The sequence below is a fragment of the Cladophialophora yegresii genome (genome assembly GCF_000585515.1).
Source record: "Cladophialophora yegresii CBS 114405 chromosome Unknown aczIN-supercont1.1, whole genome shotgun sequence".
Lineage (NCBI taxonomy): Eukaryota > Fungi > Ascomycota > Eurotiomycetes > Chaetothyriales > Herpotrichiellaceae > Cladophialophora > Cladophialophora yegresii.
In genome coordinates this window covers 976,579-994,480 of record NW_006913045.1, presented here as the reverse complement: position 1 = coordinate 994,480, position 17,902 = coordinate 976,579, and the positions used below count along the sequence as shown (strand labels likewise).

The following is a 17,902-nucleotide window of genomic DNA, read 5'->3' as shown; positions in this document are numbered from 1 at the left end:
TGAAGACCAGTTCCACATCTCCCAGAAAAGGCACTCTTGCTCAAGCTCCCCGAAGTCGAGAAGAACCATGCCCATCACCACCTCTAGGTAACAAAAAGTTGCCAGTTCGTCTCTCCACTGCTGCCTCGAGGCAACATGGACGCAATGTCGAGTGGTGGCACGGGCAACAAGCTCACAAGGGTCATTATCATCTTGACTGGGGTCGCGTCGCTGGTAGCCACCTTGATCTCAGTGTTGTACGTGCCTGTCCTCATAGTGCGCAGTCGCGTTCGCTGCTAACCGCGCACCAGGTCGATATGGCTTCAATCCAAGAACTACCGCAAGCCTTTGCTGCAACGATATGTTATCCGAATTCTTCTCATGGTGCCCATCTACTCGGCGGCGTCATGGGCTTCCATCGTCTCCCTCAAAGCTGCCTTCTACCTCGATCCTCTGCGCGACATCTACGAGGCATTCACAATCTACACTTTCGTTCAGCTTCTCATCAACTTCCTTGGAGGCGAGCGTTCTCTGATTATCATGACGCATGGGAGGCCTCCCGTCTCTCATCCGTGGCCCATAAGTCTGTGTTGCCCGAAAATGGACATATCGGACCCTCATACCTTCCTGCTGATCAAACGGGGGATTTTACAGTATGCCTGGCTGAAGCCTGTCCTGGGCGTCGCCACCATCATACTGAAATCCACCGACACATACAAAGAAGGGTACATTTCGGCCGACTCGGGCTACTTCTGGACAGGGCTTCTTTACAACGTCAGCGTGACCTTGAGCTTGTACTTCCTGGCCATGTTCTGGGTCTGTATGCACAATGACCTCAAGCCTTTCCGACCAATGCCAAAGTTCCTGTGCATCAAACTCATCATCTTTGCCTCCTACTGGCAAGGCTTCTTCCTCTCCATTCTGCAGTTCCTTGGCGCCATTCCCAACGACGTCCCCGGCTACACGCCCGACAACCTGGCTGCAGCCATACAGGATGCCTTGATTTGCTTCGAGATGCCCATCTTCGCCATCTCCCATTGGTACGCATTTTCGTGGCACGACTATGCTGATGTGACCATTTCAGCCGCTCGTCTCCCGGTCAGATATGCGCTAAGGGATGCATTTGGCCCTAGGGATTTGATTGAAGACACCAAGGAGACATTCAGGGGCAGGAATTATGATTACAGGAGCTTCGATTCTGGTGACAACGTTATCGCTCATGAGGAATCCCATTCGCGCGTGGCCCGGATGATGGACGGCATGAGGTATGAGAGAGGTGGAAAAGGCAAGTATTGGATCGTAAAGCCACAAGATGCCAGCAGTCGGACCCCCCTACTAGGTAAAGATGCTGTATCAAGGGCTCCAGCACCTGAATCCAGAGGCAAGGCGCATGAGTACCGCGCTACCGAGCCAGATATCGAGATCGGCATTGACGCCGAGGACGAGAGGTTATATACCAACGCGCGAGCTTTGGAGTTTGGTGATTGGAATGTGAGTTGTCCCGTCTCCCGGACTCGAGGAGACCTCTTGCTAATGTTGCGTGCAGTATCACGTCATAACAGCACACGAAGCACGGCGTGAGGACTGGATGCGGCGCAATCCCGATATACTGACAACAGCCACGAATCGCAATCTGCTTCAGCCTACCCGAGACCATAAAGCGCGGCGTCGGAGTGAACTACAAGAGCACATTCGGAAAGGCAAAAACCGAAGCACTTCACCATCCGAGGGCTCCTCTCAACAGGGTGCAATTGAAGCCAAATTAAGACGACAACAGGAGCGGTCGCCTTCGGCCTCGGGTAAATCAGATCGCAGCCAGTTGGTTGACCTCGTCGTGGAGGATACAGAAGCAGAAGAAGCAGAGATCGTGCGAGCACGCAAGGAAGGCAGCGATGCCTGGAACCGCAGGCCGCAGCGACACTTTGTTCGTACCTACAGTATTGACGAAGAAGCCCCAGAAGGCGAGGACATTCGCCAAGGTTACGACCCAAGCAAGGTGCCGTCACGGCCGCCAGCTCCAGAGAGGGCCGTGAGCGATGATGAGAGCAACACACTAGATGAAGGAGACCGAGGTCGGCCACTGAACCAGAATGGCACGGAGCGCGGAGAAGGACAGTATGCTAGCTTGGTTGAGGAAGACAATGTGTGGAAATGACGCCGGGAAGCCTTGCTGTCAATGTGCAATGCCCCCAGCCGGGGCCGAGGAGCTGCTTCGTGGTTAGTCTTAAGAAAGCTCCTCTCGACTGTTGAATACAGCCTCTTTTGGGACGTTTGGGCAATGAGAGCGTTCAAGCGAGTATCGTTACAACCACCAGCATTAAGAATCCTTCTATCCTCTCATCAAGATGCCAATGGTCCTACTAGATTTCAGGACGAATATGCTTAAAATGGAGTGAGGATTTCTCTCTGAGATTTTACTTGTACCTTTACTCTAGTGCTCCAAGATCACGAACGCTGGGCCAACGATGACTCCTAGGCACCTTCGCCAGACCTGAATAACACTTCCACGAATTGCCTCTTGATCAAGCTCTCGTCGATGGTACAGAAGGTTCGCCATTGGATGCCCTCGGTGAGTCACAAGTCTCACAGTAATCTGAAACAGACAATTGGCGAAGCGTAGGAGTCAAGAGTCACACCTCGGTCACTTGAATGTACCTCGTAGTCACCTAGTACTGTAGTCCGAGTCACACTCTGGTCACTTGCCACGACTTGCTTAACTCCGGGCAGCCTCCGGGGCAGGTCAGAGACACCGCCACCAGTTCGATTGCCATTCACCACATTGGTGGGGTTCATGTGATGCTTGGCAGTGGCCCGCACTGCTGAATTATCAACCACCAGGATTTTCAGAGCCCCTCCTTCACCTCTCCCCTTCGAGTACTTTACCGTCAACGCGCGGCTTCGTACAGCTGCACTTCTTATCGTCTCCCTCATCGCATTCAGCGCAGGTGACGCTAAGTGCTCCAACAGGTTGAGCGAACCCTCAACTGTGCCCTAATTCCTCGTCAGCTCAAGAGAGCGCCCAATCCGCCGTTCTAAGGCACTTCAACACCCAATACCGTCAAGATGGTCAACGTAAGTTCAGATACCAGAAGTAACATCAGCATGGTTATGCCTAACACATCAACAGTTCACCGTCGACGAGATCCGCGCTGTAAGTCGCCATCTGACCCTGATGGACACCCTGCTACTATCGGATGGGATGATCATGGGACTATTCCAAATGGCGCGGACTAACAACGCAATTGTAGTTGATGGACAGGCCGGCAAATATCCGTAACATGTCCGTCATTGCTCACGGTTGGTCTCCAAAGCTTTGTCACACAGCATCTTGAGACTAACAAGAATCACAGTCGATCACGGAAAGTCTACCTTGACCGATTCCCTCGTCCAGCGAGCTGGTATTATTTCGGCAGCCAAAGCAGGCGAAGCGTAGGTGCAGCACAAGAGAATCAAGACAAGAAGCTTAATAACAATCCATCAGTCGGTTTACGGACACGAGAAAAGACGAACAAGAGCGTGGCATCACCATCAAGTCCACTGCCATCTCTTTGTACGCTCACCTTCCCAACGAGGAGGATCTCAAGGACATCCCACAGGTACGAAAATTCATGCGCAGCCACACTTTCTTCACCCACTAATATAATTCGTAGAAAGTCAATGGTAATGAGTTCTTGATCAACTTGATTGATTCACCTGGCCACGTTGATTTCTCGTCCGAGGTGACAGCTGCTCTCCGAGTCACCGACGGTGCCCTGGTCGTTGTCGACACCATCGAAGGCGTGTGCGTTCAGACCGAGACCGTGCTGCGACAGGCTCTTGGTGAGCGTATCAAGCCCGTTGTCATCATCAACAAGGTGGATCGTGCTCTCCTCGAACTGCAGGTCCAAAAGGAAGATTTGTACCAATCTTTCCTGCGGACAATCGAATCCGTCAACGTCATCATCTCCACCTATCTTGACAAGGCTCTCGGTGATGTCCAAGTTTGGCCCGAGAAGGGTACTGTCGCTTTCGGTTCCGGCCTCCACGGCTGGGCTTTCACCATCCGCCAATTCGCCGTCCGATATGCCAAGAAGTTCGGCGTGGACAAGAACAAGATGATGGAGCGTCTGTGGGGTGACAGCTACTTCAACCCAAAGACCAAGAAGTGGACAAAGGTTGGGGAGCACGAGGGTCAACGACTCGAGCGTGCCTTCAACCAGTTCATCCTGGATCCTATCTTCAAGATCTTCGATGCCTTCACCAAGGGCAAAGTCGACCAGCTTGTCGACCTTTGCGCCAAATTGGACATCAAGATCACCAGCGAGGAGAAGGAATTGCCCGGCAAGGGCCTTCTCAAGGCTGCCATGAGGAAATTCCTGCCAGCCGCTGATGCGCTTCTGGAAATGATGGTTATCCACCTGCCATCACCTGTCACTGCACAAAAGTACCGAGCTGAGACTTTGTATGAGGGTCCTGCCGATGACCCGTCCTGCATTGCTATCCGCGACTGTGACCCCAAGGCCGATCTCATGCTCTACGTTTCTAAGATGGTGCCTACCTCCGATAAGGGTCGATTCTACGCCTTCGGTCGTGTCTTCGCTGGTACGGTTCGATCTGGCTTGAAGGTCCGTATCCAGGGCCCCAACTATGTTCCCGGCAAGAAGGAAGATCTCTTCGTCAAGGCCATCCAACGCACGGTCCTCATGATGGGCAGAACCGTCGAGCCCATCGACGACATGCCTGCCGGCAACATCATTGGGCTTGTCGGCATTGATCAGTTCCTGCTCAAGTCTGGCACTCTCACTACGTCGGAAACCGCGCACAACTTGAAGGTCATGAAGTTCTCCGTCTCTCCTGTCGTGCGACGCTCAGTCGAAGTCAAGAACGCCAACGACTTGCCCAAGCTTGTCGAAGGTCTCAAGCGGTTGTCCAAGTCAGATCCTTGTGTGCTGACTCAAATTTCGGAATCCGGCGAGCACATCGTTGCCGGCGCTGGTGAATTGCACTTGGAAATCTGCTTGAAGGATCTCGAGGAAGATCACGCCGGCGTGCCACTTAAAATCAGCGACCCCGTCGTCGCCTATCGTGAGACTGTTGGCGCTGCTTCCAGCATGACCGCTTTGTCCAAGTCACCCAACAAGCACAACCGCCTGTACGTCATCGCCGAGCCTCTCGGTGAGGAAGTGTCCAAGGAAATTGAGGAAGGAAGAATCAATCCCCGTGACGACTTCAAGACCCGTGCTCGTATTCTTGCCGATGACCACGGCTGGGATGTCACCGACGCTCGAAAGATCTGGGCGTTTGGTCCCGATACCACCGGTCCCAACTTGTTGGTTGACCAGACAAAGGCCGTTCAGTATCTCAACGAAATCAAGGACTCCTTTGTGTCTGGTTTCCAATGGGCCACTCGTGAAGGTCCTATTGCCGAAGAGCCCATGCGGTCAATTCGATTCAACATCATGGATGTCACCCTCCACGCGGATGCCATTCACCGAGGTGGTGGTCAGATCATCCCTACGGCTAGACGTGTGCTCTATGCGTCAACCCTGTTGGCCGAGCCCGGTCTTCTCGAGCCCGTCTACCTGGTTGAAATCCAAGTGCCCGAACAAGCCATGGGCGGCATCTACGGTGTCCTTACCCGAAGAAGAGGTCACGTCTTCTCCGAGGAACAGCGTGTCGGTACTCCCCTGTTCACTGTCAAGGCCTACCTTCCCGTCTTGGAGTCCTTCGGTTTCAACGCCGACCTGCGTGCCGGTACCGGTGGCCAAGCCTTCCCTCAATCTGTCTTCGACCACTGGCAGATTCTTCCTGGTGGTTCGCCTCTTGACCCCAACACCATGGTTGGCAAGATTGTCACGGAAATGCGTAAGAGGAAGGGTCTCAAGGAGAACGTGCCAGGCTACGACAACTACTACGGTAAGTCCCCATGCTTCTATCGCCCCAGTGTGCACAGATTTCTGACATTGCTACAGACAAGTTGTAAAGCACCACTCGTCCTGCAAAGAGTGATAGATAAAACCATGACTTTACGACACTGCATACCAGAGGTTATGGTTTCGCAAGCATTTGTATGACAGCAACGCCGAAAGCATTATGACGAGGTGGCTTCAAAGCAAGGTGTGATGAAATGGGCATCAAGTGGATGTCGAGCCTGTAGGGATGAATGCCATGGAATGAGATGATGACGGCAGTCATTGCAACGGTCCTGATACGCTGGGGTTTTCGGCCCTGCGATGAGGATAGATAAATGTCTCGTCTGCTCCAAACGCAAAGCCGATAGATAAATGCCTGTAGGTAGAGAACAATCGAGATTCTGTTGAATAGGACTATGTCTTTTCTCACGGTCGACATCAGTGGCACAGATGGGTCATCCTCATGTGGCCCGACTGTTACATGAAAGGGGGGAATCCCAGAATCGTCCCAACATCGTCCCACAACCTCGAGGCTCATCGCGCAACGGATACCCGCACAGTTCATACAGTCTCGTACAGTGTGCAACCCCCTTGAACACTGTGTCCAAACAGGTAGGGTACCGACTACGTAAAGGACCTACAAGAAACTCCTGATCGCTTGGCTGTAGTGACGGCCAGCGGCCGGTACAAGTTATGGGACATAGATATCTCTTCCATGGCCTTGCCGCTACGATTGTACAGCATCAGCTGTCATTCATGGGAGGCGCCGATATCATCTATCAATGACAGTTCTTGATGGGGCATGCTTAAAGGGCTCGAGGGCTCGAAGGCTCGACAGCTCAACTACATACCCAACAAACAGCCTGCCTACCGTACTCAACAGCTTGACCAGTCCATCGTCGGTTCTTCGCCAGACACGTTCACATCGCTACCACACAGCAATGCACCGCGCCGCACTGCCTTGTCCTTCATGTTCCATGTCATACGTTCATCGTAGTGCATTTCCACCTCACACACACGCCTTCTTCTCCTAGGTCTGGCCTCGATGCGCCATCGCGCGCAACGACCGACGGTCCTCTCCTGCCTCCTTCTGCTCCGCCAGCCTCGTGGTGACGTTGCGGGCCTTGTTACGGGCAGTTTCCTTTTCCTGCTTTGGCTTCCTAGCGTTAGCAGGTTTGGTCGGTTGAGACTGTGTTGTTTGCTGCTGCTGCTGCTGCTGCTGCTGCTGCCGCTGATGCTCCTTGTGATCATCATCACATGTCTGGTCCTCCTCACTCTGACTTTGCGCAGCACGGGTTCTCTCGCTTGCGGCGGCACTACTCCCGAGACGCTCGAATCCGTGGTCGTCGTGGTCTGTAAGGTGAGTGTCCGGCTCTGGCTCCGTTGCATCCTCATTGTGCGTGGTGGTTGTAGCTACCGATTGATCTGCCAATCCTTGCTGCGTGGACGACACTTGGTGCACGGGCTTTGGCTGTCGAGGTTGTTTTCGGTCGTCTGCTTTTTCCGGTGCTGCTGCTGCTGCTGCTGCTAATTGACGCTCGCTAGCCTTGGTTGTAGATCGACCACCTGCCCTGAGGTTATGGCCCCTCATGTTCCGCGCTGGTCGCTCGTTGAGATTATAGCAGCGTTTGCGGTATTTGATGCAGAATTGACATGGTCGCTCACCGTTGCAGCGCAACTTGGATTTCGTGCAATGGTGGCACTTGTCAATCTGAGGGTGTGCGCCTGCAGTCTTCTCTTCTTGGATACCCGGATTCGATGGGCAGGTAATGTCGACGTTACCATCCATTGCTCGCTGTGCTTGTGAGAATTTAGTCAGACGCCGAGACCCATCGTCTGCAGCTTCCCCATCCTTGGAACACACGGGCTTTTCAGTATTTTCGAGCCTACCGGCGCGCAATTGTGCTTCTTGAGATTCTCCTTGTTCTGCTTGCGTCTGGTCTTCCTCCCCAGAAGGCACTGTCTCTTGGACACGTCCGTCTTCGAGCATTCGGTCTGCGTTGTTCTGTTGCTCGCTCGCTAGCTGTTCTTCTGCCTGCGGCACCTGCTGAGGTTGGGCCACTTCGATCGATAGCATCTGTCCTTGCCCCTGGACACCGATTGACAGTTTATCTTGAATCTGACCACGCAAAGTCAATGCCACGACATCATACGCGTCGAGCGATGCTTGTAAAACCCCTTGCAGCGAATGTTGCAGCCCTGCCTGAATCACCCCCTGGAAAAGAGACACCTCGGATGCTTTGGCCGGCTTCGGTTGCGTTGACGGAGCACGAACCGGAGACAACTTCTGTGCGTGCTGTTGACTCTCTTCTTGGGGTTGGAATGGGAATAACTTTTGTGCGTGCTGTTGAATCTGTTCTTGAGCTTGGAACGAGAACAACTGCTGTGCGTGTAGCGGTCCGTGTTCTTGAACTTGAACCGGAGCTGCCGACTGCGCTGTAACTGATGCCAATTCTGCCGCTGGGACTGCCGCTGGAGACTGTGCCCGTAGCGAGCCTTGCTGTGTTTGTCCAAGTCCTTCGTCCTGCACATGCTCGTACACGACGTTTTCCATAGGGTCTGGATTCGAAGCTCCTGTAGATGCCTCCTCGCACGGACTTGCAGCGAGTTGTACTCGCGCTTGGACTTGCGGTAAAGGTTGAGCTTGCTCCGGCTCATATGATTGATTGCATACCTCGTCTTGAGCTTCTTTCCGTGCTGGCGTCTGGCTCTCGGCCGGGGATATTGTGTACACCTCCATACAATCCTGTAGCTGAGCGGGCTCCGTTGCTTCTGCCTGGGCGGTGTCAGCCATCTGTGTGTCCGCTTGCACTTGGTGATGGACCGGCGCTTGGTTCGAGTCTGGCATCTCGGTGTCCCCATACTTCGGTTTGTGTCCTTGTGTTTGGATCGGTATCAACGACTGCGGCTGCGTCTGCGCTTCGTTGAGAGCTTCCACCTGGCGCTGAGTGTGACCTGAAGTCGGTGTCTGAGCCTTCTGTTGCATGTGCGCCAGAAGCTGCGTGTGGTCAACCGGCTGTTTCTGGTCACGGGCCGACACCTCACCATGGGTAGTCTGGTCGTGCACCTGTGCCTGAATGGGACTCTGCCCTTATGGCCGATCCTGCTTTTGCACCTGCGCCGTAGCGGCAGGTTGCTGCGCACCCACCGGAAGCATGTCGAGTTTCAGACCAGTGTTTTCTTTTCTGTTGCGTTCGTTGAAATCCTCCAGGCTTTCGGTCTTTCCATTCCAATAGTCGAGGACGTGGTCGACTTCTTTCCGATATCTTTCGCCGATACATAACTTAGATTGCTCCGCCACTGCTATCGTCCATTGCCTCAAGCTCTGCCGCTGCTGATGCATGGCTACCATGCGGTGTCTGCGTCCGCGCTCGGTCTGAACTTGGAGTGACGCCGTGTTGGGTATGGGATCATGGTGGTTCATGCGTATGGCCAAGAAGGACAGTTGGCGGTCAACAAGTTCTGTTCCGTCCCCGAGCTCGAAGTTGAGGTTGGGTTGTTGTCGCAGCCATTGAATTATCAGCTGGTAGAGGGTGCTTCCCATCAGCTTCCTCGCCTCGGCCTTGAGTTGCGTCCAAGTCAGGAGATTTGCATCGGGCTCGCGACCAAGGCAACGTATGTAGTGGCTGGTCAACGACTTTGACTCCTTTTGGACCCAGCTCTTGTGACTGTCGCAGGTATTCCGGTATAACTGATCGTTTCGAGATATTGCCTGAAGCTGACCACTGGGGATCTCGAAAAGGGTCCGGCGGATGTCTGGGAGATCAGGGAGTCGCACCATTAAATGAGGCCGCTCTGACAGATGGTGTGCCGTAGGTCGATCATGTAACTCGTCTCTTCGAGGGTCGCGGGAGGTGTAGACACGGCCACCTCCGCCCGAGACTACTCCATTGATTTGACCAGGTGGCTGGATACTTCTCATCAGATTTAAACCCTCTTGTCGCATCATTTCTTGATACTTTGGTATAGCCGAGGACGGGAGCATGGGCACTGCGTGACAATGTCAGCAGCGGATCAATTAGTAGCCCGGAACAAGAGCACTTACAGGCAAGCTTCACTTCGGGACCGACTTGCTCACGGATTGCGTCGCGTTCCATGTTTGCTATGACGAACTGCGTCCATTCGTACTGCGCAAGGGCTCCAGGCCAGTGCTCAACCTCATATAGCGCATACAGCTTGGTGATGTTGAATCGTGAGTCCTTCTTCGTATCTCTCGGCTGAGCTTCACTGAAAAAGCATCGGCTCTTTCCTAAGCGAGCTTCCACGACTCGCATCAATCTTTTCAACCGAGTACGTGGGTATTTGGCTCCTGCGGCTTCTTCGGTCATGCTGTGAGGCACTCGCGGACGTGGTGCTTGGATGACGAAGTCCGTGTATCTGAAGGTCTCTGGAGGGTCAAGACGGAAGACATTCTGGGATGGCGGTAGCATCGTTGCGGTCTCAGAAGGCCAAGTCTCGCTTGAATGCGCCATTATAGCAGAGAACAAAGAGCTTCGACAGGGATTCGGGTGATGACGATCAAGACGTTGGCACCCTGGACGCGACGAAAGAAAAGCGCGCGAACAGGTCCGGCAGTGGTTTCAACTGCCTTGTTGTTGAAGATTTCAACCGGGTGCTGGCACGCTTCACAGTACCGCATAGTATCATTTCACCGCCCAGTAGATCAATTCGTACCATCGACATGAAGGGTTGCTCAGTAAGTAAGATCGATAGCGGGCAGGCTGCCTCCTCCGGACCCAGGGCCACGTTGCCAATCGCAGTTTACGCGTCGTCGAGGTTGAAATTGCTGCAAGTAGGGCACTCGATTTCTTCAGCCAAAGATAAATCTCATCCAGTTTTCTTTCAGCCGTCGCACGCCATCCTCCACTGGCCACTCTTTAACCTCACACACCTTGAGCACAATCTCTTCCAAAAGCTTGTCCATCCTTTCCCCAGCACAATGCAAATCACTCTCAACTAGTATTCGGTCATCCGGAACCGCCTTGATTACACTGGTGACTTTTGCGGTGGATGCATTCGAGAAGTTGATCGCCATGGAGAACGAGAAGTAGATGTCCGCAGGAACGGAGGGCGCGAGGAACCGCTTGAGCGCGTCTGGAGGGCCGGAGTAGGAGTGCATGCATAGACGCGGCGGGAATGGAGATGCCTTTGACTGCTCCGCCACCTGCTGCGACTTCTCGTCATCATCGGGATGATGAGCCTTTGCCGCCTCCCTAGCTTTCTTTCTCTGTGCTTTTGAAGGTCTCTCGTGCCCCTTCCACAGAGCTTCCATGACTTCAAACACTAAGCCGTGTGCTTGGACGCTGTGCACGGACACCGGCCGACGTAGCTTTGCTGCAAGTCCGAACTGGGCCTTCAGGATGGCCTTTTGATGGTCGATGTTGACCCGATAAGGTGAGAGGGGTCTCCCCTCCCGGGATCCGGGTGTATATTCTTCTTCAGAGCCCCCGGTTTTGCCCTTCATATCGCCTGTCATGGAACTCGGCCCTTCTGGGAGACGGAAAGAACGGTCCAACCCGACCTCTCCAACGAGCGCATATGGGAACTCTTTCAGCCTCTCCTCCGTCTCTTGCAGAAACTGGCGGAGAGATCGCGGTCGCGGTAGAGCCTGCATGAATCCAATATCTGCCGGCTTCGGTGTCAATACCATTTCATAGTGCTGCACCTGGTCCGGCTCGACATCCTTGTCCAGATCATTATACAGCTGGTGTGAAAACCAGGGGTGCCATCCGAACGCCGGAATCACGTATCTTGAGTCATCTTCCAAGAAGTCCGGGCGTGAGTCCTTGAGCAGGTATCTCCCGGCAGCTTCGCGAACGAGGTCCTGATCTTGTAACCTGGTCGACATAACTGCAAGAACCTTGGCTTTCATGTTGGCGATGTCCTTGATGGACGCTAAGATATCGGTCGGGTGACAGTGAGCATCAAAGACGCCAATCTGCCAGATGGCATCGACGCGATCCTCGTTCCCGTCCATGTTGGCACCAGAGCGATCTCTCGCGCGCTATCAAGGAGTAGATGAAGGGCGACAGGGGGGAAATGTCGTTTCGTGGAGTTGAGCATCCCTACCTACGCGAATGACATCATTTGCTCTCATTTTACGGCGAATGGCGAGACTGACAGGTACCACAGTAGGTAGATGACAGGGCAAGGAGGGCTCTGAACATTGATTATTGTCCGGACCGGAGCTGGGAGAGGAGGGCAGATGTCATGGACGATTATCAAGTACACCGTCGGACCGGTATCTGGTTGTCCATGACCAGAATGATATGTTATTCAATAGCATGTCATGAGCCTATAGCCCAGCTCCTCGCCCTCAGCGCTCTGCGCGACATCGGCTGTGGCTTTGCCCATCTATATATTTACACCTGAAATCCTTGCCTTAGCGCCATGTCCAGGTCATTACTACATCTTGATTCTTCTAGGTCGACGTCCCAGGCAGACACCGAGGCGTCCTGGCTCTCGTACCCGGAATCGGTGCTGATCGTGCTATACCGGCGTGGCGACTTGCCTTTGCTGCTTCTCAGAACCGACACGTCAGCAGCGAATATGTGATCGTGTGGTGTAATGCCAACCTCTTCTCTACCAGCCCGCGCTGGTGTGTTAATCAATGGCAGCCGCCAGAGAAGATGCGTCAACGCTGCTCGGGCTAGCAATTGGGTGCTGTTGATCTCGAGAGTCTTTGCCTCGAAGTATGCCCGGGCTTTGTTCGGATCATTCTCGTGGTCCAGAATTTGCAGCGTCTCCGCGCAATGCAGACAGTTTAGGACATCCGTCCTGGCTGATATCGGTGTGGAGGAATCGATGATAAAAGGGGGCCGCACTTTAGCTTCAAGCTGCGTATTTGGAGCGGGTAGAATCTCCATCGCTCTCGAAGCCTGCTCAAGACATGCACGGCGACCAGTGCTGCGGAGTACGGAGCTTGCAGCCAACGCCCGCGTTTCAGCTGCTGAGCCCGGTGGTGCTATTCTCAAGGCAGTATTCAAGTGTTCTTGGATGAGCTCGGAAGACTCGGGTGATTGCAGAGACAGGTCCAGGGCCTGGGTCAATGACAGGGAAGACCTCCAGGCAGCAACTGCGTCCAGTGGGGACCGAACTGCGTGGTCTTCGACCACAACGTCCAGGAGTGGATTGGCAGAGCCTTCGGCGGTGGGCCGGTCGTACATGAGATTATACGCTCTCTGGCAGACTGTGTCTTGGAAGACCTCGTCGCAAGGCATATCGAGCATTTCTGACAAATGACGAGGCAGCCGATCCGCGTGATGCAGGGGCAGATTGTCCTGCGATGTTTTGGCACGGCTCCATTGCCGGTTTGAAAAGAATTTCCCAAGGCGGTTAGCGACACTGGATAGGCCAGTTCCGAGTGCGCCCACGTTCCACAAGAGCACCCGGCAATGCAGCGACTTGAGCATCAGTCGCAAGGGCGTCCTGGGCAGGTTTCCAGCCCCAAAGATGGTCAGGAGGAGCCTGCTCCGGCTCACTTCGGCGTCACCACCGGCCAATTGAGCGTCAATAGCAATGTCCCATGCTTTGATCCGGGCCACAGTGTCGTCAGCAGTGCGGCCCGTGAGCCAAGCATAAGCCCGCGGGCCAAACAGGTAACCAAAACTGTACTTGAGCCACTCGGAAGTGATAGCTAACCACTCCGGGAAGAAGTGGTGGTGAGGTAGTTGCAGCTCCTGCATGCTTGTGCTCCAGGCGCGCCGCCTGACTTCGATAGGGGAGGCCGGCACAGGCGCCTGACTGGACCCGGTGGCCGATTCCTCAATGTCGGATTTTGGTGGCGGCTTGGAGTTGAACAGGTATGAGAAGATGAGGAATGCAAGGAAGGTCAGGGCGATAAAGCCTTTGATCAACGGAATGACACCTCCAGCTTGGCAATACCGGCTGAATGTGGCCAAGTAGATCCGCGGCGATCGCAGGAAGCTCCAGCCATCCAGTATCTCCAGAGGGATGCCGAAGAGGCCTTTTTCGCGGGATTCTGTGCCCATATCTGACTCACTGAGGCCATCCATAACCATCAGAGCGGCCAGTGAGCCCAGCATGATTTTAGTAGGCCATTTGCCCTTGAACCTAGAGCGCTCTGCCGGCGTCTGATAGATGTGCCCATAATGGTCTTGAGTTTGAGTTTGACGGAGACGCCTCCAGCTCTCGGGCAGGGGAATGAGCCCTTGAGCGGGTTTGGCAGGCGTAGTCGACGTTGACGACGGAGACTCGGCGGTCGACGAAGACGATGATTCTTCAATTACAACGTCACTCGTGAAGGCTGCAGCTCTCTGAGCATCATTGCCTCCCTGAGCGATGACTTTGTCAAGTGTCTCAAGCCGATCTTTGAGTGCGTTGTTTTCTTCCTCCAGCCGCTTTGTACGGAACTCGAGGTGTCGGATATACTCGACTGCCTTGGTTAAGATGGAAGCCTTGTTCAGCTTGTTGCTTGGAGTAAGGCCATCCAAGTCGTCTTCGTCGGAATCCCCGGTTATGTCCCGTATCTTGGATTTCTGCGCTAGACGTAGACTGGGCACGCTGTCCCTGAGCTCGGCTATCTTTTCATTGAGATTGGCACGATATCGCTTCTCAATGATATTGTGTGGTCGCTTCTTTACCGCCGGAGTAGGAGCCTCGGAGCGGTAATCTGTCGTCGGGATATCGGTTGGGGATAACTTCCGCTTGAGCATAGGACGCTGGCTGGGAGTAGATTCGTCTCTCAGCGTATCCCCACTAAGTCTCATCTCTGCGCTCGAGCGAGATTCTGGGGAAGCTGAGCTATGGCGAGGGGTAAGGAGGTCGTGTGAAGGAGGGGCGGTGAGGAAGTCGGTCTTGATGTGAGCGAGGAGTGCGTCACCGCTCACGGTCGATGAAGGAGATATCGGGAGGCGGACCAAGTTGTCTGGTCTTGCGGCGAGGTTACTGTCGAAGGCAGTTTCGCTGGATGTGTTCGCGGCGCCATTCCAGTCGAGCCATTTGTCGAATTCACGACCTGCGGACTCTAAGTCCAAGGGGGCCGTCATGGTCGGCTGGGGAGGAGTAATCATTGTTCTGGTGGAGGGCTTGATGTACCGCTGGAAAGAGAGGTTCACATTGTCATCGGGAGCCCCCCATCTTATATTGACGTTATTTGACCTCTACTGCTGAGATACGGGGGATCTGTGGGAGGCGAAGGGAACTTCCGACGAAGCAGAGCAGCAGTTGAATAATGTGGTCGCAGGGTCCCTGGCTAGCCACTTCGAGACGGGCACAATCTGCCCTTCCCCCAAGCAATCATGGTGCCAGAAATGAGGAGCAGGAGGAGCGCGACGAGCTGTTGGACTCGCTTATGTGGTGGCTTCCAGGCTGCTGTAGGGCACGACTGCGACGATTGGCGGAAGAGGAAACCCTCTTCGGCGTGCTCGACATCCGCAAAGCTGCGCCACCAAAACACGATAACACAATACGAACACCTCCCCCTGCGAATGTCAACTCGGGCTCTATACGATGACTATTTTGACCTCTCCGGGTTGTCTACGATACCACAACTGTGGCTGATGCTGTCGATCTCACCGGTATTCGAGCGAAGCGAGCCCACTCCGGGACCTGAGCCTCTCGTCTAGGACGAACTGCCGTTCCCGAACGGTCATCCTTGGGCGCATGCATCCATTGTGAAGAGGGAGCGACTGGGCCAACACACCGTGCGAAAGTCGAAATGTGAGCGATGGACGATGTCTAGACAGGCGCGCCGCAACAATGGTCAGCCTTTCCTCGGCGACATGACGAGCGTGCCATGGCGCAGCCGCGATACAACTTGCGACTTTTCTGTCAGCAGCCCAGGCTTGCTTGAGATATGCCCCTTCCTCAAGGGCACAACCAAGCAGCGGTATGCGTTCAACAACGCCGTCTTCGTGAACGTGTCACAGCAACCAGTGAGTACTCGTGCCACAACAAGCTGCTGATGTGCAGGCCCGGAGACCTCAACATTGTTCCCTCAAGCATTTTTCCACACGCCTCGAGCCTTTCACGAAATTGTATCCATACAGCACTGGGTCGCCTTCCTCGTGGTCTCCCTCTGCGACTTCGCCCAGAATTTGTTCTTTATACACCTTAACTTATCTGAATACAAGCTTCTGTGCAGCAGAAATATCTCTTCCCACTACCGTTTTGTGTGACAAACGCCAAGGGTCCCGTCCGAACAGACGAGGGGTCGTCCTCAGAAAACCTGCTATGCGTTGTGCAAATGCAGTATGAGTAGCTATTGGAAGCCGCCCAGTATTCCGCATTTGTAGTCTATATCGGATGTTACCTGCCTCTGAAGGCAATCAGATCGAGGATCCTGCTGAGGCGAGCCGGATAAGTCGGGGAAAGGACCAATGATTACTCTGTCAACAGGTCTACGTTGGTTTCAGTTTAAGCACAAGATCAGGATGACTTGCGAAAAAAAGTTTGCCTAGGTGTGTACTCCTTACTGCGTACAGTAGTACCACTACCTTTATGCAACGTTCGTCTGGTGAAACAGCCGAGTGCGGAGGAGAAAGGTAGCGTGGGACGGTTGAGCGGCTCACCGGCTCGTCGGCACGTCCAAGTATGCTCCTGACTACATCAAACAGGCAGGGATCGGTTCCTGCAGATGGTAAGGAATGTGCGAACCTATATCTGATTTGTGGCAGACCGGCCATCACCAAGGCTACCACGTTTCGAGGTATGAAGGGATAATGAGATTCGTCGGCACGCTCGTCGCCGTCTCAGGTCTGAGCCACGAACAGCGACATGCAGGGCAGCTGCAGACTCGGTTCGAAGGAGGCGCCGCAAACTCGCATTATTTCGGAGGTCTACACGTACTCTCAAAAGTCAACGACGTGGTCCGATTCCAGATACCATCATAAGGACTCTTGGTGCGTTCATTCCGGAGTACGAAGTGCGTAGCCGACACGCTGCCCCGCAAGTAGCAGGCCCGAAACGGTAAGCGAACAATGGCAACGATGGCACCATTTGCCCTGCAGAATGCCCTGGACATCGCAACACAACGTCAGCACTGAGAGTCGCGTTGCCTGAGTTCTGCTTGCCTCTCGGAGGAAGAACTTTCCAAGTTGACCTGCGCGAGTACGCTCGTTTTTCTGATGTGGTCGGTACCTAGTAGCCGTCAACTCCTGATCCGGGCGTGGCCCCAGGCAGTCTTGTAGGTCGGAAATTTTGAGGCGAGATCCAGGCTGTTAAGGTTTCCTAGCAAGGTCCCTGATTGCTGGCCACGTTGCCGCCCAAGTAAATGCAAGATAGACTACTCCGTATGCTTCAGACCAGAAGTTGCACAGCCCGAGCGGGAAAACGGGCTACGATCCCTCGGGAGCTCAATTGGCCGCTTGTCAGACGCTTTCTCTGGGCTTTGTGCGTCCCGTGACGATAACTAGTCGGGCCCGACATCACGATCGGTTCATCGCTTCTTGAAGCATGACATCAGTGGGTGAGAATCGAGTTGTGGCTGCCAGCGTTGTTTGCTGTTCGGGACTGGTGACTACCTAGGTACCTACCACCGCATTGTGTCCAGATATTCTGTAGACAATATATTGTGTTCAGCACCTCTGTGATCGCAACCACAGCCTCTATGTCGGCAAGCATCAAAAGACTCACTCGGGCCTCGTTTGATCTCCGGCGGAGCCCTGTTCATTTGGCTCCATCGCCTGTGTTTTGTTGGCTGTCAGGGCGGGTGGCGCTCATTGGCGTTCCCAATTCCACGCTTACCGTCATCGCTTCGTTCGGGGTCTCTGCTCGCTGTCCCCACCTTTCAGAGATTGGCCAATGAGCGCCGAGGTACCTTTCCATGTTCCTCGGGCGGTTGGCTACTTTGCCCTGCATACAAAACATTTCAAAGCATGGCTCCTTCGCGTTTCTCTCATCCAACGTTCTAGACTTCGCACAAGCACGAAGATCTTCTCGACTCCTGTGCAGTGACGAGTCGATAGCCAAAGTCTGCGGTGGACTGTTTGCAGGGCCAAGACCGTCCACTTTGTTCGCTGGTACTCATATTACTCGCGGCTTTCGTTGCTGATAGTCTCTGTCACATTTCA

The 17,902-nt window shown here is 54.0% G+C and overlaps 6 protein-coding genes across 6 annotated transcripts; 2 read left to right on the top strand and 4 right to left on the bottom strand.

Moving 5' to 3' along the window:
• Positions 1-135: 135 nt before the first annotated feature.
• A1O7_00363 (uncharacterized protein) lies at positions 136-2,134 on the top strand (the record flags this gene model as incomplete). Its single annotated transcript, XM_007754405.1, has 3 exons — positions 136-236; positions 291-1,470; positions 1,526-2,134. The coding sequence occupies 3 exons, from the start codon at positions 136-138 to the stop codon at positions 2,132-2,134; spliced, it is 1,890 nt and encodes a 629-aa protein (XP_007752595.1).
• Positions 2,135-3,042: 908 nt separating this feature from the next.
• Positions 3,043-5,941, top strand: A1O7_00362 (elongation factor 2; the record flags this gene model as incomplete). Its single annotated transcript, XM_007754404.1, has 7 exons — positions 3,043-3,051; positions 3,107-3,130; positions 3,228-3,276; positions 3,330-3,408; positions 3,461-3,575; positions 3,630-5,874; positions 5,931-5,941. 7 exons carry the CDS (start codon positions 3,043-3,045, stop codon positions 5,939-5,941), a joined length of 2,532 nt encoding a protein of 843 aa, XP_007752594.1.
• A 959-nt stretch (positions 5,942-6,900) lies between these two features.
• On the bottom strand, positions 6,901-8,856 carry A1O7_00361 (uncharacterized protein; the record flags this gene model as incomplete). The annotated part of the gene is made up of 1 exon (XM_007754403.1): positions 6,901-8,856. The coding sequence occupies one exon, from the start codon at positions 8,854-8,856 to the stop codon at positions 6,901-6,903; it is 1,956 nt and encodes a 651-aa protein (XP_007752593.1).
• Positions 8,857-8,961: 105 nt separating this feature from the next.
• A1O7_00360 (uncharacterized protein) lies at positions 8,962-10,300 on the bottom strand (the record flags this gene model as incomplete). The annotated part of the gene is made up of 2 exons (XM_007754402.1): positions 8,962-9,860; positions 9,916-10,300. The coding sequence occupies 2 exons, from the start codon at positions 10,298-10,300 to the stop codon at positions 8,962-8,964; spliced, it is 1,284 nt and encodes a 427-aa protein (XP_007752592.1).
• A 380-nt stretch (positions 10,301-10,680) lies between these two features.
• Positions 10,681-11,847, bottom strand: A1O7_00359 (uncharacterized protein; the record flags this gene model as incomplete). The annotated part of the gene is made up of 1 exon (XM_007754401.1): positions 10,681-11,847. One exon carries the CDS (start codon positions 11,845-11,847, stop codon positions 10,681-10,683), a length of 1,167 nt encoding a protein of 388 aa, XP_007752591.1.
• Positions 11,848-12,232: 385 nt separating this feature from the next.
• A1O7_00358 (uncharacterized protein) lies at positions 12,233-14,878 on the bottom strand (the record flags this gene model as incomplete). The annotated part of the gene is made up of 1 exon (XM_007754400.1): positions 12,233-14,878. One exon carries the CDS (start codon positions 14,876-14,878, stop codon positions 12,233-12,235), a length of 2,646 nt encoding a protein of 881 aa, XP_007752590.1.
• Positions 14,879-17,902: the final 3,024 nt, after the last annotated feature.